The sequence below is a fragment of the Coregonus clupeaformis genome, chromosome 34, assembly GCF_020615455.1.
Source record: "Coregonus clupeaformis isolate EN_2021a chromosome 34, ASM2061545v1, whole genome shotgun sequence".
Classification (NCBI taxonomy): Eukaryota; Metazoa; Chordata; class Actinopteri; order Salmoniformes; family Salmonidae; genus Coregonus; species Coregonus clupeaformis.
This window is the reverse complement of record NC_059225.1, coordinates 23,569,405-23,592,845: the sequence shown is the minus strand read 5'-3', so window position 1 is coordinate 23,592,845 and position 23,441 is coordinate 23,569,405. Positions and strand designations below refer to the sequence as shown.

The following is a 23,441-nucleotide window of genomic DNA, read 5'->3' as shown; positions in this document are numbered from 1 at the left end:
ATCTGCCCAGTACAGTTGAAACCGGGATTCATCCATGAAGAGCACACTTCTCCAGCTTGCCAGTAGCCATCGAAGGTGAGCATTTGCCCACAGAAGTCGGTCACGACGCTGAACTGCAGTCAGGTCAACACTCCGGTGACGGCGACGAGCACCCTGATGAGCTTCCATGAGACGGTTTCTGACAGTTTGTGCAGACATTCTTCGGTTGTGCAAACTCACAACCAAACTCACAATCAGATGTTACACGTGGGCTGCGGTTGTGAGGTCGATTGGACATACTGCCAAATTCTCTAAAACAACGTTGGAGGCTGCTTATGGTAGATAAATTAACATTAAATTATTTGGCAACAGCTGTGGTGGACATTCCTGCAATCAGCATGCCAGTTGCACACTCCCTCAAAACTTGAGACATCTGTGGCACTGTGTTGTATGACAAAACTGTACATTTTATAGTTGCCTTTTATTGTCCCCAGCACAAGTTGCACCTATGTAATGAGCATGCTGTTTAATCCGTTTCTTTATATGCCACACCTGTCAGGTGGATGGATTATCTTGGCAAAGGAGAAATGCTCACTAACAGATATGTAAACAAATTTGTGCACAAAATTTGAGAGAAATAAGCTTTTTGTGGGTATGAAACATTTCTGGAATTGTTTATTTTAGCTCATGAAACATGGGACCAACACTTTACATGTTGGGTTTATATTTTTGTTCAGTATATAATGTTGATATGGATGTTCAGTCCTAGCATCCATAGCTATCTATGAATTTGAAAGTCGTTACATTTCTCCAGCCCCATCCCTCAGCCTTTTACCAAAACAGGGGTGGGAAGAACACTTTCTTATTGTTTCAACTGCTGATTTCCCCTTTAAATTAAGCATCTGGAATTAATGAAGTAAGATGCTGAGCAGGAGGCACAACCAAGCATGTCAAAAAGACTTCGAAATTTGACGTTTGGAGAAACATGGATACATGTCAGAATCTGAAGTCAAATTGGTAAAACCGTGAGATCTTGTTGGCCGACTTGCATGCTCTGGCATTCAAACACAGCCCTATCAAAGCACAACTGGCACTGCATAACAAATTAGGCCAAAAATAAATAAATACAATTAAGTCATTTGAACAAGATAATGAGTAATTCAAATGAGATACTAAGTCATCCAGATGAGGTAATTCCAAGAGTCTATTTTTGTATGTTTTTTTTTGCCTTGGGCTTCAGGGCTTCCGTATATGCTCAATAATGGTTGGGTAGATACATATGTGATGCAATATGAAAATGGTGCTGCTAACATGAAGCATTATTGCTGTGAAGTCAACATTGCCTGTTGTGGCTAGCCCCTTGATGTTTGACACGTTAATTAATGTAGAAGGTGATAATGTAAATGGATGATTTAACTCTTCAGGCTTTGTTAGATCACTGTATAAATTACAAGTTACCAATTACTTTGTACCTTGTATCGTCTTTGAAAGTTCTGTCATGTCTTCATTCAAATGAATGAAAACAGTATGGATGGTTACACTGCTTTTGTTGTACAGTTATAGTGTCCTGATTTGGTAAAGCAGGTGAATAGTACGTAATGTTGGGTGGCAGGTAGCCTAGCGGTTAGGGTGTTGGGCCAGCAACTGAAAGGTCACTGGTTTGAATACCTGAGCCGATAAGGTGAAACATCTGTTGATGTGTTCTTGAGCAAGGCACTTAACCCTAACTTGCTGTACTACTATAAATGACCCTGTAAAACAAATGTATTTGCTTTTAAGTTCTAACTGAAACTCTGTCAGGTAATTGGGATTTGGTAAAGCAGGTGACTATTACTGTATGTATGCTGTGAAGTTCTAACTAAAACTGTCAAGTAATTGGGGTTTGCTAAAGCAGGTGAATAATATGAGATTTGTTGTTAGTATTTGTTGTGATGTTCTGAGCAGAATAATTGGCATGAGAGTGGCAATTCTCCAGCTATCAATTATGCGTGAACAAATTGCTTGGTGTTCTCTCCCATTTTTTGCGCTCTTGCTGAGAATTAAGAGTCAGTAAGTGTAGCACTGAGTAAGTAGCCGATCTACGCCACCTTTTTTATAAAGGTGAGGTCCTCTGATAATTACCAAACACTATATCAACAATCTATAATAACAAAGGTTCTTTACCAACAGAGGTGGAGCATTGAAATAAAAATATGAGAATGAAGTTTCAAATAGAAACCCTTTTCTTTTTTCTGCAGTAGCATAGTTTCAGTTCGTAGATTCATTTAGAATTGTATAGCCTAATAATCATCAGAGCGCTCCACTTATGAATATAACACAATCTTCAGCGCTGTCGCTTGTACAGTCATTCTAGTACAATTTGTATCTTGATATAACAACAGCATACAAACAAAATGCATTGTTGAGGGAGACGTGCCACAGGTAGAAGGAGAGTGGATCCTGGCTGAACAGCACATACTTACGATTAGGCAACCAGGCTACCACACTGGAATTTGGACTAAAGACCCATTCACTGCTTTCGTCTTCCCCAGGCACGCCTACCTGTACACATGTAAAAGCAATCTGCTGGCACAGGGAAACACTGGCAAACCCCACCCCACAATAACGAGACGCACCTGGGCGCAATCACAGTTAGGTGACTCATGTCACATAAGGATTTCACTAAACCCAAAAATGTGAATTTCAAAAGAGGCTGCAGTTTAGATGCTTCATGATTATAAATCCCATGCTAAAGCTTTGAATATTAAATGTGGAATATGTTACATTGAATAATCTAAGACTCACAGTTTTGTCTGATGTATTAGCTTACCAGCCCACTCACAACGAATAGGCTTGTTATGATTTTCTACAGAATATCTCCATATTTTGTAATATTTTGGACTGGGATTTAAGTTTTAAAATTGCTATAACTTAAAGGGGTAACTTATCCAATAATTATGGTTATGCAATGTAATAGAGCTCTGATATTTTGTCTCTGGTTTCTCTTACAGCTTCATTCCAACTCAGACAAAGGGGATGGCTCCGTAAGGTACATTCTGAGCGGGGATGGCGCTGGGAGTATATTCACCATCAATGAGATCACAGGAGATATTCATGCAACTGAGAGCCTGGACCGGGAGAGGAAAGCACACTACGTCCTCCACGCACAAGCCTTCGACCGCAACACCGAAAAGCCCCTGGAACCAAAGTCGGAATTCATCATCAAAGTCCAGGACATCAATGATAATGCCCCCAAATTTCCAGATGGTCCCTTTGTAGCGGCTGTGCCTGAGATGTCTCAAGTGGGTAAGGATAGCCCATTTATTTGCTACCTGCTTCCAATAAGTTTACTTGACTTTACAGTCTACAAACACTAGATAAAAGACTTGGTGGCCATGTTGGCTTTGTTGGAGTGTGTCCTTTATCTAGGAATGTGTTTTACCCATAACATATCTTACATTCATATTTACAACATGTTATTTAAATCATTGGAATCTTAAGAAATGGATTGCGAATCGAAAACATCTGGCACAAGACCTTAGTGTTTAACGCATTCTAAAAGCTTTTACCCGACTATTAAAACCACTGACCCTGTTCCACTACTAAATCCATTGTTAAAAGCCCATACATAGTTGTGTACTGTACATGTACAACAAAGGATGATAAAAACATGCAACATGTTTCGTTTTATACCTTACCTTCTGTTGTTTCCTCTCGTTTCATTTCCATTTTCATATTTTCGCATGCCAGTGGATTCTTCCCTCCTTTCTCTCTCTGTTATTTGTGATGATTGGTCTATCAATGCCAGTTTTTGTGTTCTTTGAGCCGTTATCCTCCTCTCTGTCCACATTCACCCATTTTTGTGTTTATCTTTTTGAGCTTCTTAGGTGCTTTTGAAAAATGACAAAGTGGTGGCCTGTGGTGGTCTAGCGAATAGGGCCGGTGCCTTCAGTGGGCTTGAACAGCTTTTCCAGTTCGCTCAGTGTACTGTATAGACCTGCACTGTAAACCCCAATGTGATGTCATAACTCAAAACTTTTGAGGAAACCTGTTGCACTAAATATATCTGAGTACAGTTACTTAAAGAGATTTTGTAGTCATTACTCAAACCGATAGTCACTGTGACCATAAATGGGGTCCAGATTTGAGTTTTATCAGCTTGAAAATGTTGAGTTACGACCCCACTAAGCCATGCCTCCAAAATAAATACATTCCCAATGTGAATTCCCTTTTCGAGTGAATTGTGGTTATCACCCATGACTGTATTTGTTAGTGACAGATATGGTTGATGAATTCATTCATTTTCAGTCCTGTGGCCTTGAAGTGAGTTCCTAAGTGAATGTTATCATCATAATTAAACAATAGCAGTGTACCGATGCCTGTATCACTTTATCAGAAGCACGTGATCAATGACTTTGTTTAATCGAACAACCACCTGATTGGTTTGGTATTGGTTTGGTAGAAGATAAAGGCTATGCTGCGCACGTGCGATGGGGTGTGGGACGTCATCTATAATAATTGGGCTGCTATAAATGATTTTGACCAGCAGGTGCCACTAGTGTACACTGTGTTAATCAAAGCCTTGAATAATGAACCTATTTTTGACATAATTGGCTAGAAAACCTCAATGCTGAAGCTTTGTTTCCCCATCACTACCTTTGTACAAAAGTATGTATGTATGTGTGTGTATATATATATATATATATGTATGTATGTGTGTGATATATATATTATATATATATATATATATACAGTGGGGAGAACAAGTATTTGATACACTGCCGATTTTGCAGGTTTTCCTACTTACAAAGCATGTAGAAGTCTGTAATTTTTATCATAGGTACACTTCAACTGTGAGAGACAGAATCTAAAACAAAAATCCAGAAAATCACATTGTATGATTTTTAAGTAATTAATTTGCATTTTATTGCATGACATAAGTATTTGATACATCAGAAAAGCAGAAGTTAATATGTGGTACAGAAACCTTTGTTTGCAATTACAAAGATCATACGTTTCCTGTAGGTCTTGACCAGGTTTGCACACACTGCAGCAGGGATTTTGGCCCACTCCTCCATACAGACCATCTCCAGATCCTTCAGGTTTCGGGGCTGTCGCTGGGCAATACAGACTTTCAGCTCCCTCCAAAGATTTTCTATTGGGTTCAGGTCTGGAGACTGGCTAGGCCACTCCAGGACCTTGAGATGCTTCTTACGGAGCCACTCCTTAGTTGCCCTGGCTGTGTGTTTCGGGTCGTTGTCATGCTGGAAGACCCAGCCACGACCCATCTTCAATGCTCTTACTGAGGGAAGGAGGTTGTTGGCCAAGATCTCATGATACATGGCTCCATCCATCCTCCCCTCAATACGGTGCAGTCGTTCTGTCCCCTTTGCAAAAAAGCATCCACAAAGAATGATGTTTCCACCTCCATGCTTCACGGTTGGGATGGTGTTCTTGGGGTTGTACTCATCCTTCTTCTTCCTCCAAACACGGCGAGTGGAGTTTAGACCAAAAAGCTCTATTTTTTCTCATCAGACCACATGACCTTCTCCCATTCCTCCTCTGGATCATCCAGATGGTCATTGGCAAACTTCAGACGGGCCTGGACATGTGCTGGCTTGAGCAGGGGGACCTTACGTGCGCTGCAGGATTTTAATCCATGACGGCGTAGTGTGTTACTAATGGTTTTCTTTTGAGACTGTGGTCCCAGTTCTCTTCAGGTCATTGACCAGGTCCTGCCGTGTAGTTCTGGGCTGATCCCTCACCTTCCTCATGATCATTGATGCCCCACGAGGTGAGATCTTGCATGGAGCCCCAGACCGAGGGTGATTGACCGTCATCTTGAACTTCTTCCATTTTCTAATAATTGCCTTCTCACCAAGCTGCTTGCCTATTGTCCTGTAGCCCATCCCAGCCTTGTGCAGGTCTACAATTTTATCCCTAATGTCCTTACACAGCTCTCTGGTCTTGGCCATTGTGGAGAGGTTGGAGTATGTTTGATTGAGTGTGTGGACAGGTGTCTTTTATACAGGTAACGAGTTCAAACAGGTGCAGTTAATACAGGTAATGAGTGGAGAACAGGAGAGCTTCTTAAAGAAAAACTAACAGCTCTGTGAGAGACGGAATTCTTACTGGTTGGTAGGTGATCAAATACTTATGTCATGCAATAAAATGCAAATTAATTACTTAAAAATCATACAATGTGATTTTCTGGATTTTTGTTTTAGATTCCGTCTCTCACAGTTGAAGTGTACCTAGGATAAAAATTACAGACCTCTACATGCTTTGTAAGTAGGAAAACCTGCAAAATCGGCAGTGTATCAAATACTTGTTCTCCCCACTGTGTATATATATATATACACAATGGGGGGGAAAAGTATTTAGTCAGCCACCAATTGTGCAAGTTCTCCCACTTAAAAAGATGAGAGAGGCCTGTAATTTTCATCATAGGTACACGTCAACTATGACAGACAAAATGAGAAAAAAAATCCGGAAAATCACATTGTAGGATTTTTAATGAATTTATTTGCAAATTATGGTGGAAAATAAGTATTTGGTCACCTACAAACAAGCAAGACTTCTGGCTCTCACAGACCTGTAACTTCTTCTTTAAGAGGCTCCTCTGTCCCCCACTCGTTACCTGTATTAATGGCACCTGTTTGAACTTGTTATCAGTATAAAAGACACCTGTCCACAACCTCAAACAGTCACACTCCAAACTCCACTATGGCCAAGACCAAAGAGCTGTCAAAGGATACCAGAAACAAATTGTACACCTGCACCCGGCTGGGAAGACTGAATCTGCAATAGGTAAGCAGCTTGGTTTGAAGAAATCAACTGTGGGAGCAATTATTAGGAAATGGAAGACATACAAGACCACTGATAATCTCCCTCGATCTGGGGCTCCACGCAAGATGTCACCCCGTGGGGTCAAAATGATCACAAGAACGGTGAGCAAAAATCCCAGAACCACACGGGGGGACCTAGTGAATGACCTGCAGAGAGCTGGGACCAAAGTAACAAAGCCTACCATCAGTAACACACTACGCCACCAGGGACTCAAATCCTGCAGTGCCAGACGTGTCCCCCTGCTTAAGCCAGTACATGTCCAGGCCCGTCTGAAGTTTGCTAGAGTGCATTTGGATGATCCAGAAGAGGATTGGGAGAATGTCATATGGTCAGATGAAACCAAAATAGAACTTTTTGGTAAAAACTCAACTCGTCGTGTTTGGAGGACAAAGAATGCTGAGTTGCATCCAAAGAACACCATACCTACTGTGAAGCATGGGGGTGGAAACATCATGCTTTGGGGCTGTTTTTCTGCAAAGGGACCAGGACGACTGATCCGTGTAAAGGAAAGAATGAATGGGGCCATGTATCGTAAGATTTTGAGTGAAAACCTCCTTCCATCAGCAAGTGCATTGAAGATTAAACGTTGCTGGGTCTTTCAGCATGACAATGATCCCAAACACACCGCCCGGGCAACGAAGGAGTGGCTTCGTAAGAAGCATTTCAAGGTCCTGGAGTGGCCTAGCCAGTCTCCAGATCTCAACCCCATAGAAAATCTTTGGAGGGAGTTGAAAGTCCGAGTTGCCCAGCGACAGCCCCAAAACATCACTGCTCTAGAGGAGATCTGCATGGAGGAATGGGCCAAAATACCAGCAACAGTGTGTGAAAACCTTGTGAAGACTTACAGAAAATGTTTGACCTGTGTCATTGCCAACAAAGAGTATATAACAAAGTATTGAGAAACTTTTGTTATTGACCAAATACTTATTTTCCACCATAATTTGCAAATAAATTCATTAAAAATCCTACAATGTGATTTTCTGGATTTTTCTTCCTCATTTTGTCTGTCATAGTTGACGTGTACCTATGATGAAAATTACAGGCCTCTCTCATCTTTTTAAGTGGGAGAACTTGAACAATTGGTGGCTGACTAAATACTTTTTCCCCCCCACTGTGTATGTATGTACAGTGGGGAAAAAAAAGTATTTAGTCAGCCACCAATTGTGCAAGTTCTCCCACTTAAAAAGATGAGAGAGGCCTGTGATTTTTCATCATAGGTACACGTCAACTATGACAGACATAATGAGAAAAAAAATCCAGAAAATCACATTGTAGGATTTTTTATGAATTTATTTGCAAATTATGGTGGAAAATAAGTATTTGGTCAATAACAAAAAGTTTCTCAATACTTTGTTATATACCCTTTGTTGGCAATGACACAGGTCAAACGTTTTCTGTAAGTCTTCACAAGGTTTTCACACACTGTTGCTGGTATTTTGGCCCATTCCTCCATGCAGATCTCCTCTAGAGCAGTGATGTTTTGGGGCTGTCGCTGAGCAACACGGACTTTCAACTCCCTCCAAATATTTTCTATGGGGTTGAGATCTGGAGACTGGCTAGGCCACTCCAGGACCTTGAAATGCTTCTTACGAAGCCACTCTCCGTTACCCAGGCAGGTGTTTGGGATCATTGTCATGCTGAAGGACCCAGCCACGTTTCATCTTCAATGCCCTTGCTGATGGAAGGAGGTTTTCATTCAAAATCTCACAATACATGGCCCCATTCATTCTTTCCTTTACACGGATCAGTCGTCCTGGTCCCTTAGCAGAAAAACAGCCCCAAAGCATGATGTTTCCACCCCCATGCTTCACAGTAGGTATGGTGTTCTTTGGATGCAACTCAGCATTCTTTGTCCTCCAAACACGACGAGTTGAGTTTTTACCAAAAAGTTCTATTTTGGTTTAATCTGACCATATGACATTCTCCCAATCCTCTTCTGGATCATCCAAAAGCACTCTAGCAAACTTCAGACGGGCCTGGACATGTACTGGCTTAAGCAGGGGGACACGTCTGGCACTGCAGGATTTGAGTCCCTGACGGCGTAGTGTGTTACTGATGGTAGGCTTTGTTACTTTGGTCCCAGCTCTCTGCAGGTCATTCACTAGGTCCCCCTGTGTGGTTCTGGGATTTTTGCTCACCGTTCTTGTGATCATTTTGACCCCACGGGGTGAGAACTTGCGTGGAGCCCCAGATCGAGGGAGATTATCAGTGGTCTTGTATGTCTTCCATTTCCTAATAATTGCTCCCACAGTTGATTTCTTCAAACCAAGCTGCTTACCTATTGCAGATTCAGTCTTCCCAGCCTGGTGCAGGTCTACAATTTTGTTTCTGGTGTCCTTTGACAGCTCTTTGGTCTTGGCCATAGTGGAGTTTGGAGTGTGACTGTTTGAGGTTGTGGACAGGTGTCTTTTATACTGATAACAAGTTCAAACAGGTGCCATTAATACAAGTAACGAGTGGAGGACAGAGGAGCCTCTTAAAGAATAAGTTACAGGTCTGTGAGAGCCAGAAATCTTGCTTGTTTGTAGGTGACCAAATACTTATTTTCCACCATAATTTGCAAATAAATTCATTAAAAATCCTACAATGTGATTTTCTGAATTTTTTTTCCTCAATTTGTCTGCCATAGTTGACATGTACCTATGATGAAAATTACAGGCCTCTCTCATCTTTTTTAAGTGGGAGAACTTGCACAATTGGTGGCTGACTAAATACTTTTTTCCCCACTGTATGTGTGTTTATATATATATATATATATATATATATATATATATATATATATATATATATATATATATATATATATATACATACAGCTCCTGAAAAAATTAAGAGACCACTGCACATTTTTCTTAAATCAGCATCTCTACATGTATGACAGCCATTCCATTCCAGTGTCTGTTGAATTCCAACACAGGCACACCTCATTCTACTGAATTAGGTACTGATTAGGTGATCACTTGAATCAAATCTTATTTAACGAGGAAAAGTATAAAAACCACTGCTGTGGTCATCACTATCCTCTTGCAATAGGACCAGCTGGATGGCAAAAACAGTCCTAATAGTACCTCAAAAGTAATATTAATCAAAAATTAACTATTAACCATGCCAAAAGAGTTGACAAGGAAAGTTTTGAGTGAGGAAAACAAGGGTTCAATTCTGGCTTTACTGGCAGAGGGATACAGTGAGCGTCAGGTTGCTTCCATCCTTAAAATTTCAATGACGGCGGTTCATAAGAACAAGTTCAAGCAGCAGACATTGGGGACAACAAAGCTACAGACTGGCAGAGGGCGAAAACGACTACTGACCGGGATGACCGCCAACTCATTCAAATGTCACTCAACAACCATAGGATGACATCAAGTGACCTACAAAAAGAATGGCAAACGGCAGCTGGGGTGAAGTGCACGGCGAGGACGGTTCAAAACAGGCTCCTAGGGGCAGGGCTGAAGTCGTGCAAAGCTAGAAAAAAGCCCTTCATCAATGAGAAGCAAAGAAGAGCCAGACTGAGGTTTGCAAAAGACCATAAGGAATGGACTGTAGAGGACTGGAGTAAGGTAATCTTCTCTGATGAGTCCAATTTTCAGCTTTGCCCAACACCTGGTCGTCTAATGGTTAGACGGAGACCTGGAGAGGCCTACAAGCCACAGTGTCTCGCACCCACTGTGAAATTTGGTGGAGGATCGGTGATGATCTGGGGGTGCTTCAGCAATGCTGGAATCGGGAAGATTTGTCTTTGTGAAGGACGCATGAATCAAGCCACGTACAAGGTTGTCCTGGAAGAACTTGCTTCCTTTTGCTCTGACATTGTTCCCCAACTCTGAGGATAGTTTTTTCCAGCAGGACAATGTGCCATGCCACACAGCCAGGTCAATCAAGGTGTGGATGGAGGACCACCAGATCAAGACCCTGTCATGGCCAGCCCAATCATTTTATTATTTGACTCAGTTGAGGAAAATCCACGGGTCTCAAAAGTTTCCCTGTTTCCTGGAAAAACATTGCCAACCAGCCAGGTAGCTAGTCTCTACAACATGTAGCATCAATCAACATTGATGACCCAAGGGGAATAATCAAGGACCACGATGGGGAAAATAATTAAAAATTTTCTCTCCCTCCCGCCCCCTCCTTTTGCTTGTGTCCATTAAAGCCAATCCTCTTCGACCTGCTGGCATCTGTGGCATCAAATCGGCTGTAACAATCAACTGTCCTAACACTCCACAGCACTAATTCTCCTGAGTTTGTCAATACCTGCTCTCTCCTCGCCCAGGAATTGGCTGTCTGGGAGTGTGGCAGCTAATTGCCTGTGGTGTTGCTTTTTGCTGTCTAAATTGATTAGCTGGGCATATGCCAGAGTACTCCAACATTACCATTTCATTTCTCAGAATTGAACTGCAGAAAAATTATATTGGGCGTTTTAGATGAAAGGGGTATCAATTTTCTGCTCATCTTCTCGACTCTGATCTCTGGCAGACACTCCTGCTTGAACATTTTTAAATGGACATCAGAAGGTGTGCATTTATCTATATATTTTTTGTTGTTGCGCTCTCTCTTTTGTGTATGTCTACCCTCAGCTGGCTAGAATCCTGTTTAATTGGTATAAAAAAACAAGACAGAACATTAAAAGTATTTTCATATGATAAATGTGGAATGGTGACAATCATTGGGAGTAACTGAAATTATATTTGTTTTGTTCTAGAACGTTTAGATATAAAAAGGAATTCAAGGTCCCAATATAAAAGATGGCACACACATTTCAATCCTCTACCCTCTTCCTCAATCTAAACCCTTGGCAAGTGAGAAAGGGGGATCCCAATAGGTGCTGTCACCCATCATAAAATTCAGATCAATTCTACCCCATGGGAGCTGGCAAGAAGAAAGTAATTTTGTCTACGATTAAGTGGTTTTACATTTCTTCAATCCATATTACATAACTCATTTTATCGAGATGCAGTTTTACAAGGGGATTTATATTTCAGTTTCTACCTGTCTGTTGCGCTAGGATTACCCCTCTGTCTTCTGAGACAGTCATCAGTCTAAAAGGTTCAAGAAGTATTGGCTTAGCACTTACTGCTTTTGTTAAACTTTTCATAATACACTGTTTCCAAGTTTGGAACAACAACGGGCAGTACAATAGTTTTAAGGTGAGACAAATATAAATCCGTTTGCCAAACCACAGTTGATATTATGTTGTAATATACCAAAAACAAACTGGTGGTTGTCTCAAACATCATACAATTTCTAATCATACAATTGTAATCCGCTAGGCAGATTCAAAGCACTCTGTGCTCAGTCGATAAACTACCCCATGAAATGGAATTGTTTTCAAACAGACATTGCCATCCATTAAAAGAAGAGTTTGGGAAACGTTGGGAAACAACATATGTGGTAGTAATGCTGAATTGGCTGAGGGTGGACAGTCTCTCTCTCTTTTTGCTGTGTGATTTTCACTGAAAATGAATTTAAAAAATACTCTGGTCTGTTGTAATCCTATTTCCGATGGTCAGCTTGAGCTCTCAAAACTGTATTAAATGGTTTGTGGTCCCTGCAATAAGTCAACAGCAGACAGTGTAGATTGATGGATTGAAACCAATGGGAGGTAATGAAAGTGAGCAGGGACGAGCCAGGGATAATGCTGCGTTCGTAACTGTAGGACGTGGGAATTTACGAGTTGTGAAGTCGTAAATACCAGTTGGATGCATTCACATGCTTTGAACTCATTAAGAAAGACCGATTGACTAATGGTCATCAAGCTGCGTAAACCATAAACTAAAAGTACAGCTATCAAGCTTGTACACAAATTAGTGTTAAAATACATATTAATAGATCACTTTTCATGAATGTTTTGTTGCATTTAAATGCCGAAAATGCTGTTGTCGAGGTCATTTTCTTAGTAGGTGACATCAGAGGTCAGCATGTGGGAGAAGTGGGAGCTCAGGATGATGGACGAGTTTCCCACTAGTAATTACCATTTGGAGGGCCATTAAATCATTCCCAGACGTACAGTGAGGGAAAAAAGTATTTGACCCCCTCTCAATCAGAAAGATTTCTGGCTCCCAGGTGTCTTTTATACAGGTAATGAGCTGAGATTAGGAGCACACTCTTAAAGGGAGTGCGCCTTATCTCAGCTTGTTACCTGTATAAAAGACACCTGTCCACAGAAGCAATCAATCAATCAGATTCCAAACTCTCCACCATGGCCAAGACCAAAGAGCTCTCCAAGGATGTCAGGGACAAGATTGTAGACCTACACAAGGCTGGAATGGGCTACAAGACCATCGCCAAGCAGCTTGGTGAGAAGGTGACAACAGTTGGTGCGATTATTCGCAAATGGAAGAAACACAAAAGAACTGTCAATCTCCCTCGGCCTGGAGCTCCATGCAACATCTCACCTCGTGGATTTGCAATGATCATGAGAACGGTGAGGAATCAGCCCAGAACTACACGGGAGGATCTTGTCAATGATCTCAAGGCAGCTGGGACCATAGTCACCAAGAAAACAATTGGTAATACACTACGCCGTGAAGGACTGAAATCCTGCAGCGCCCACAAGGTCCCCCTGCTCAAGAAAGCACATATACAGGCCCGTCTGAAGTTTGCCAATGAACATCTGAATGATTCAGAGGAGAACTGGGTGAAAGTGTTGTGGTCAGATGAGACCAAACTGGAGCTCTTTGGCATCAACTCAACTCGCCGTGTTTGGAGGAGGAGGAATGCTGCCTATGACCCCAAGAACACCATCCCCACCGTCAAACATGGAGGTGGAAACATTATGCTTTGGGGGGTGTTTTTCTGCTAAGGGGACAGGACAACTTCACCGCATCAAAGGGACGATGGACGGGGCCATGTACCGTCAAATCTTGGGTGAGAACCTCCTTCCCTCAGCCAGGGCATTGAAAATGGGTCGTGGATGGGTATTGCAGCATGACAATGACCCAAAACACACGGCCAAGGCAACAAAGGAGTGGCTCAAGAAGAAGCACATTAAGGTCCTGGAGTGGCCTAGCCAGTCTCCAGACCTTAATCCCATAGAAAATCTGTGGAGGTAGCTGAAGGTTCGAGTTGCCAAATGTCAGCCTCGAAACCTTAATGACTTGGAGAAGATCTGCAAAGAGTAGTGGGACAAAATCCCTCCTGAGATGTGTGCAAACCTGGTGGCCAACTACAAGAAACGTCTGACCTCTGATTGCCAACAAAAGTTTTGCCACCAAGTACTAAGTCATGTTTTGCAGAGGGGTCAAATACTTATTTCCCTCATTAAAATGCAAATCATTTATAACATTTTTGACATGCGTTTTTCTGGATTTTTTTGTTGTTATTCTGTCTCTCACTGTTCAAAGAAACCTACCATTAAAATTATAGACTGATCATTTCTTTGTCAGTGGGCAAATGTACAAAATCAGCAGGAGATCAAATACTTTTTTCCCCTCACTGTATGTGATAAATTCCCACTTGGTTATGAATGCAGCATCACAATAAGATGAGACATGTGACATGGGTTCTAAAGGTCTCGAACAGTCATTCTGATTCCCATGTAAAATAGCCTTTTGAATGACCAAAACATCACCAATAATATTTTTCCAGCTAGAAATGATCAGAATTTTGGAAAAGTACAACTCAAACAACATTGAAGTCTGAGAAAACAGGGAGTCTGAAAAAACAGGCTGAGAGGCGGGGAGCTCACCTAGACGGACAGTTATTTGAAAACACCTATGTCAAGCAACATGAACACAGTGAGTAGTGTTGCGGTGAGATCATCTCAAGCTAATTTGCTGATACGCAAAGAAACTCAAACAACATTTGAACATTGCATGCAACATCCAATCCTGTCATGCATCACATTATGGTTTCACAAATTATTTATGAATTGTCAGCACTGTTTTATCGGGCTAGCTAGTTCATCTTGCACTATTAGAGTTGACACTGGACAGGGTGATGTCTGGGTACACTTCATATGATATCATGACTATCAATGATGTCAAAAAGTTTGTATGAAGCTTCTTTTTCTGTGGGGGTTTTCAGCAATTGTCATCCAATGCTCTTGTATGAATATTCTGTTTGGCATGTCTCATGATGTAATGACATGACAACTGCGTCAGAGTTTTAGGCAACCCTTCCCCTGATTTTGTTCCACGCTGGCTGAATACTTAGCTAGCCAGTAACTTGCAAACACCAGACACAGATGAAAGCAGAAACCTATCAGTATCTTTGCCTTAGATGAATAGGGCAAACCTCTAATTATACTGAAAATAAATATAAACTCAACATGCAACAATTTCAACAATTTTACTGAGTTAGAGTTCATATGAGGAAATCAGTCAATTTAAATAAATGTTATAGGCCCTAATCTTTGGATATCATGACTGGGCAGGGGCACAGCCATGGGTGGGCCTGGGAGGGCATAGACCCACCCACTGAATGAGAATGAGTTTCTCCCCACAAAAGGGATTTATTAAAGACAGAAATACTCCTCAATTTCATCAGCTGTCCGGGTGGCTGGTCTCAGACAATTCTGCAGGTAAAGAAGCCGGATGTGGAGGTCCTGGGCTGGCATGGTTACACGTGGTCTGCAGTTGTGAGGCCCGTTGGACGTACTGCCAAAATTCTCTAAAATGACGTTGGAGGCAGCTTATGGTAGAGAAATTAACATTTAATTATCTGGCAACAGCTCTGATGGACATTCCTGCAGTCAGCATGCCAATTGCAAGCTCCCTCAAAACTTGAGACATCTGTGGCATTGTGTTGTGTGACAAAACTGCACATTGTAGAGTGGCCATTTATTGTGTAATGATTATGCTGTTTAATCAGCTTCTTGATATACCACACCTGTCAGGTGGATGGATTATCTTGGCAAAGGAGAAATGCTCACTAACAGGGATGTAAACAAACAATTTAGAGAAATACGCTTTTTTTTGCATATGGAACATTTCTGGGATATTTTTATTTCAGCTAATGAAACATTGGACCAACACTTTACATGTTGCATTTATTTACAGAGCTATGTAAACCACGCCTCTCTGCGAAGACTCCCTTCTGCAATGTTGGTTACAAGGCAGTACTTATTTAAATTAGCTAAGAGAATAAAATGTAACGTCACAAAATGCCCTCAATAATCCCGCCTCCTGAATCCAAGAGTTTGACAGTAACTTTATGATAAAGTTTATCAATGTAGAAGAAATAGTCATATTTCATACGTTGGTTGTCATACTTTGATCTGTTTTCATCCAAATATCATAAAGAAACATGATTTTGACTGTACGGGACCTTTTTTTAAGAGGGAAAAAATAATTTACCTTTTGGGTTGAGCCAAAAAACATGTATCACGAAAGCTATATATTCCTTATGTTGGGCAAGTTACTGTACTGTAGTAGGCTAGCATTACTGGACACACATTTTACTTAAAAACCTCTTAAGGATTGGACCCTTATTTTTCAATTTCCGCCTAAAATGACAACTCTAACTGCCTGTAGCTCAGGACCTGAAGCAAGGATATGCATGTTCTTGATACTATTTGAAAAGAAACACTTTGACATTTGTGGAAATGTGAAATTCATGTAGGGGAATATAACACATTAGATCTGGTAAAAGATAATACAAACCAAAAAAAAACATGCGTTTTCTATTTAGTTTTTTGTTCCATCTGTGAAATGCAAGAGAAGGCCGCAATATAATATTGCAGTTTAGGCGCAATTTAGATTTTGGCCACTAGATGGCAGCAGTGTGTGCAAATGTTCAGATTGATCCAGTGAAGCATTGCAATACTGGACTATTTTGTATCAAGTCTGCCCAAATGTGCCAAATTGGTCAATTGATACATGTAAGTACATAACTATAGAGAACATACATTTTGTATTACCACATAATTTTTCTAAATTTACACAGTCCCAGGAATGTCATACATGATGGATCATTAGCTTATACACTAACTTTCACACATCTAGATGGCCGGGCAGGGTGGGTGTGTAGCCAGAGACAGCAGGGGTTCAAACATTTGAACCTTGGAATATAAAAATGGATTTTATCAAACAAAACTATGCTACATTTAATCTCTGGGACCCTTAGGATGACAAATCAGAGCAAGATTACCGAAGGTAAGTAAATGATTTACCTTCAGCGGTGAATGTATCAAACCAGTTGCCGTGATACGGTTTTTGTTGTTGTGCACTCTCCTCAAACAATAGCATGGTATTTTTTCACTGTAATAGCTACTGTAAATTGGACAGTGCAGTTAGATTAACAATAATCTAAGCTTTCTGCCCATATTAGACATGTCTATGTCCTGGAAAGTTTGCTGTTACTTACAACAGTCATGCTAATCACATTAGCGCACGTTAGCTCAACCGTCCCATATACGGGACACCGATCCCGTAGAGGTTAATAACTTGAGACTCCTGAATGCAATAACCAATTGGACATTTAAAAACGATGATAGTATCATATGTCTAGTCTTACCTTAAGGGTTTGATCAGTAAAGAAATCCCAAAGGTAACCATTCTGTGTCCTGAAACTATTACTACCTCAATTTAATATGTTCCTCAATATTAAAACAAATCCTGTATGAATTAAAGGTACTCATGAAAACATGCATACTCATAAGTATCACATGTCCATAAGAAAGCTTGATTTTGATCTTTTTTTCTTTTTACATTATATTTTCAGGTACTTCTGTATATCAAGTTACTGCTTTGGACGCTGATGACCCCACCTATGGAAATAGTGCCCGAGTTGTCTACAGTATTCTCCAAGGACAGCCATATTTCTCGATTGACCCGAAAACTGGTAAGACACAACAATGTACACATTATCAACTTACTTTGACTGAATGCAGTGCTGGTTTAATTGCTGTTATGAAATATAATCAACGTACAATATTTATACATAGTATACTATCGTCGGCTATGCAGTGATTTTTATTTATTACTTTTTTATTCATACTTCTGAAATGTCTCTCCGGAAATGTCTCTACAATGGCACCTTGGGCAAATGACATACACTACCGGTAATGATAGAAACTATCTCTGAGATGTAAGCATACTACAGCTATAGAGTACCACAGTATGAGTCATAATACCCATAAAGCCTAGCGGTCAAACAAGGAAATGGTTCCAATTGTTTTTACACCATTTTTCCCATAGGGTATTTTAGAAACACTTAAAATAAGGTCTGTTTCATGTAGGCTTACCCTGGCGTGACGTTTTGATAACCGTGTAAATCTCTCCATGACAAGGTGACTTTTATCAATATATTCGCCTCAATATCAATATTAACGCTAATTAGCTGTTAATGTGGCTATCATAAAGAACTACAAATGCCATGATGATCTGGACCAGAGGCAAAGGTAAGAATCTCTGGATTAACTATCTAATTAGCTAAATTACTGTGTTCAAAACAACTGGGAACTCGGAAATCTCTGACTTCTGATTTCAGTGCATTCAAGACAACTGGGAACTCTGAATTTTTTTTATCCAACTGGGGAAAGCGCCGACTTTCCGACCTAAAGTTCACTGACATCATGATTTGACCTCGTTTTGTCTGAGTTCCCAGTTGTCTTGAAAGCACCATGACCATCAGATGAAGGTACCATCAGTCTAGTAAAATAAAAAAGCTATTTCAATTTAAACTCCGCTGTAGCTCGCAAGTGCTACACCAAATGATCTATTTTGTTATCAAAGCTTGAGTTTTGAAATATAATATGGTCTGAGAAGAACAATATTGGCAGGCCAGGCATATAGCCAATATGCTGTGATAATGTATTAGGCCTACTGCACAAACCTCATTCCTACAGAACTGTTTTATTAGGTTAATGTTACATTTTTTAAGTCATGTTTTAAAATAAATCTGAGCGGTAGATCTCGGCTTGCTTTTTGACTGCAAAAGTGATCTTGACTCAGAAAAGGTTGGTGACCACTGCTTTAAGGTATTGTTCACCACCTTATTTACTCTCCTTTGTATTAGATGCTCTCTCTCTCTAAGCTATTGTCAGTGTTGAATTATTATTATTTTTTAAATATAAAGAGGTTTAAAACTGTTTCACTGTTTTCAAAAATGCATATTTTGTTTTAGCTGTCCTTACATGATTCTATAAAATATTTAATGTGAATGGCAAAGTGCAAGTGCACACAATACTTCTGTGTCTGTGTAATCTTATTATTATTGTTATTCTGCACCAAGCATATGTAATGGTAATTTTTACCCATATGCAGCAGTATGCTCTTGGTCATATATCCGATCGGTTGTTTCGCTCGGGCTGACTCTGCATTTTGTCTGCATTGTAATTCAGCATGAGGCATGGAGGGAGGTGCAGGGATGTGTGTGTGTGTGTGGCACAGGTGTGCCAAGCTTGCAGCGTCATACCCAAGAAGACTCAAGGCTGTAATTGCTGCCAAAGGTGCTTCGTCAAAGTACTGATTAAAGGGTCTGAATACTTATACTTATAATATAATTATATTTGCAAACATTTCTAAAAACCTGTTTTGCTTTGTCATTATGTGGTATTGTGTGTAGATTGATGAGGGGGGAAAAAACTAATCAATTTTAGAATAAGGCTGTAACAAAATGTGGAAAAAGTCAAGGCGTCTTTATACTTTCCGAATGCACTGTGTCTGCACGCTGTTGGCTAGAGAGCACGTGCCAATACCAGAGTGGGTGTACTCGCTATAAAACACAACATTTTTGGTGAGAAAACCATCAGTGAAGTTGAAAATGTGATTGAAACCCATTTAACTTGTATTGAAACCCATTTAACTGGTTAATTTAACTGCAAAATGTATTTTTACGTGCAATATGTCATCACACACAGCTTTTTACCTGCAACAAGTCAATTAGATGAAAACCCATCTCTAATGTTTTTGTTTTTTATGCAGATTTTAGAATAATTGAATGAAAATCGGTCGCCAATTGGATGGAAACTTAGCTACTTTGAATTTGTATTGTGATGGTCAGTAAAAGAAGTGTCATAAAGAGCACATGTTCAACTTAATAAATTGGTTTTCCCATCTCAAGACGTAAAACTAAAATCACTATAGTAAGTGCCTCTCTTCAGCTTAAATAATTTAAAAAATATATAGTGCCAGATCAGTTTTATTGTTTTTCTTTTATTATAATATTTTCAACCACTTTTTTTTTTTTTTTACCACACTATGTCAAAGTGTAGGTCTAGGTATTGAGCTTCCAATTAGCTGTTTTATACGGCTCTACAGTAGATGGTTAGCGTGCTATGGTGCTTTCATAACTAAGTGGGAATTTACCACATCTGGGAAAAATCCACTAGAACGGCCCTCCAATTTACTAGTTAAATCGCTTTGCGACAGGGGAAATGGAAGCTTGTTGTGTGCAACAGGGAGGGGCAATTTATGAAAGATTACAATTTTTGTTTTACTTTTTTTCATGTCCAGCCTGTATCTATGGGTAACAGGGTTGACATGTTATGCTTGAACAGCTGTTTTTCACCACAAAACACCAGAACATTTCCAAAAAGAGCAGAACCAGCTCACCTGCTTTTACACTATGATTTGTTGACTCTCATTTACTGAATTTCTATACAATAAAAATGCTATTTGGAGAACAGCAAAAATGACCCCAGCCATTTTACCATGGCTGCTGTTGGTTCATTAACCTCAGTCGATCTACGAACACATAGCCTATTAGTTATACAATTGTAATGTTATACCCATGAAAGGGGGAAATATGAGAAAGTATTCACACTGACACGTAGCATCAATGACTGTTCAGTCAGTTGTAATGATGAGTTGCATAAAATCATAAAGTCTTTACATACTGTACATCTCTTTTCTCAAATTACATAGCATTCACATTTATTTTCCTAGGCATTACTAATCAAGCTCTGCACAAACAGACATCAATGGAGCATACAGATGATCGTATTATCACATTCACATGAATGATTCGAGTATTACCTACGATTCTGTATTAAAATGGGTAAACTAGATAGTTCAGTGGGCGATCGAGAAGACGAAAAACCACTGATACAACCGAAAATGTATTACATTTTTTAAACTGTATTGTTTAGTGTTTTATTGCATTTTATTGTAGGCCTATAGGGAAGATAGGCCATGTGGAGATGTTCACATAGAAACATGTCTTATTTTTATAAGTTCCTAAATTGTTTGATAAGATACAGTACAGATTCTCGGGGGACCCCACGTTTGGAAACCACTCTACTAATCTCTCACTCTCTCGCTCTCAATTCAAAGGGCTTTATTGGCATGGGAAAAATATGTTTACATTGCCAAAGCAAGTGAAATAGATAATGAACAATCAATAAATAAACAGTAAACACTCACAAGTTTCAAAGGAATAGACACATTTCAAATGTACAGTGTTATAATGATGTGCAACTAGTTAAAGTACAAAAGGGAAAATAAGTAAACATAAATATGGGTTATATTTACAATGGTGTTTGTTATTCACTGGTTGCCCTTTACTTGTGGGAACAGGTCAAAAATATTGCTGCTGTGATGGCACACTGTGGTATTTCACCCAATAGATATGGGAGTTTACAAAAGTCTGTGTGCGTCTGTGTAATCGGAGGGAAATATCTATCTATCTTTCTTACCAGTCAAAAGTGTGGACACCTACTCATTCAAGCTTTTTTATTTTTTATTATTTTCTACATTGTAAAATAAGAGTGAAGACATCAAAACTATGAAATAACACATATGGAATCATGTAGTAACCAAAAAAGTGTTTTAAAAAATCAAAATATATTTGGGATTCTTCAAAGTAGCCACCCTTTGCCTTGATGACAGCTTTGCACACTCTTGTCATTCTCTCAACCAGCTTCATGAGGTAGTCACCTGGAATGCATTTCAATTAACAGGTGTGCCTTGTTAAAAGTTAATTTGTGGAATTTATTTCCTTCTTAATGCGTTTGAGCCAATCAGCTGTGTTGTGACAAGGTAGGGGTGGTACACAGAAGATGGCCCTATTTGGTAAAAGACCAAGTCCATATTATGGCAAGAACAGCTCAAGTAAGCAAAGAGAAATGACAGTCATCATTACTTTGACTGACTTTCATCTCTAAATCTGGAAAATTTCAAATAGCTTTGAAAATGTCTTCAAGTGCAGTCGCTAAAACATCAAGCACTATGATGAAACTGGTTCTCATGAGGACCGCCACAGGAAAGGAAGAAATCTGTCCTTTGGTCTGAGTCCAAATTTGAGATTTTTGGTTCAAACCTCCGTGTCTTTGTGAGACGTAGAGTAGGTGATCAGATGATCTCCGCATGTGTGGTTCCCACTGTGAATCATGGAAGAGGAGGTGTGATGGTGTGGGGGTGCTTTGCTGGTGACACTGTCAGTGATTTTATTTAGAATTCAAGGCACAGCATTCTGCAGTGATACACCATCCCATCTGGTTTGCACTTAGTGGGACTATCATTTGTTTTTCAACAGGACAATGACCCAACACACCTCCAGGCTGTGTAAGGGCTATTTGACCAAGAAGGAGAGTGATGGAGTGCTGAATCAGATTACCTGGCCTCCACAATCCCCCTACCTCAACCCCAATAGATCCACAGACGATGCAATCGCCATCACACTGCACACAGCCCTATCCCATCTGGACAAGAGGAATACCTACAGTGGGGGAAAAAAGTATTTAGTCAGCCACCAATTGTGCATGTTCTCCCACTTAAAAAGATGAGAGAGGCCTGTAATTTTCATCAAAGGTACACGTCAACTATGACAGACAAAATGAGAAAAAAAAATCCAGAAAATCACATTGTAGGATTTTTTATGAATTTATTTGCAAATTATGGTGGAAAATAAGAATTTGGTCAATAACAAAAGTTTCTCAATACTTTGTTATATACCCTTTGTTGGCAATGACACAGGTCAAACGTTTTCTGTAAGTCTTCACAAGGTTTTCACACACTGTTGCTGGTATTTTGGCCCATTCCTCCATGCAGATCTCCTCTAGAGCAGTGATGTTTTGGGGCTGTCGCTGGGCAACACGGACTTTCAACTGCCTCCAAAGATTTTCTATGGGGTTGAGATCTGGAGACTGGCTAGGCCACTCCAGGACCTTGAAATGCTTCTTACGAAGCCACTCCTTCGTTGCCCGGGCGGTGTGTTTGGGATCATTGTCATGCTGAAAGACCCAGCCACGTTTCATCTTCAATGCCCTTGCTGATGGAAGGAGGTTTTCACTCAAAATCTCACGATACATGGCCCCATTCATTCTTCCCTTTACACGGATCAGTCGTCCTGGTCCCTTTGCAGAAAAACAGCCGCAAAGCATGATGTTTCCACCCCCATGCTTCACAGTAGGTATGGTGTTCTTTGGATGCAACTCAGCATTCTTTGTCCTCCAAACACAACGAGTTGAGTTTTTACCAAAAAGTTATATTTTGGTTTCATCTGACCATATGTTATTCTCCCAATCCTCTTCTGGATCATCCAAATGCACTCTAGCAAACTTCAGACGGGCCTGGACATGTACTGGCTTAAGCAGGGGGACACGTCTGGCCTGCAGGATTTGAGTCCCTGGCGGCGTAGTGTGTTACTGATGGTAGGCTTTGTTACTTTGGTCCCAGCTCTCTGCAGGTCATTCACTAGGTCCCCCCGTGTGGTTCTGGGATTTTTGCTCACCGTTCTTGTGATCATTTTGACCCCAC

At 40.3% G+C, this 23,441-nt stretch overlaps 1 protein-coding gene across 1 annotated transcript in view; it reads left to right on the top strand.

The window, feature by feature from the left end:
* Positions 1–23,441, top strand: part of LOC121549972 (cadherin-18) — a 222,335-nt gene that overhangs the window by 80,618 nt on the left and 118,276 nt on the right. Inside the window, exons 3-4 of the mRNA XM_041862003.2 lie at positions 2,970–3,264; positions 17,464–17,583. Coding sequence (XP_041717937.2) covers positions 2,970–3,264; positions 17,464–17,583 — 415 coding nt within the window. The remainder of the gene's footprint in view (positions 1–2,969; positions 3,265–17,463; positions 17,584–23,441) is intronic.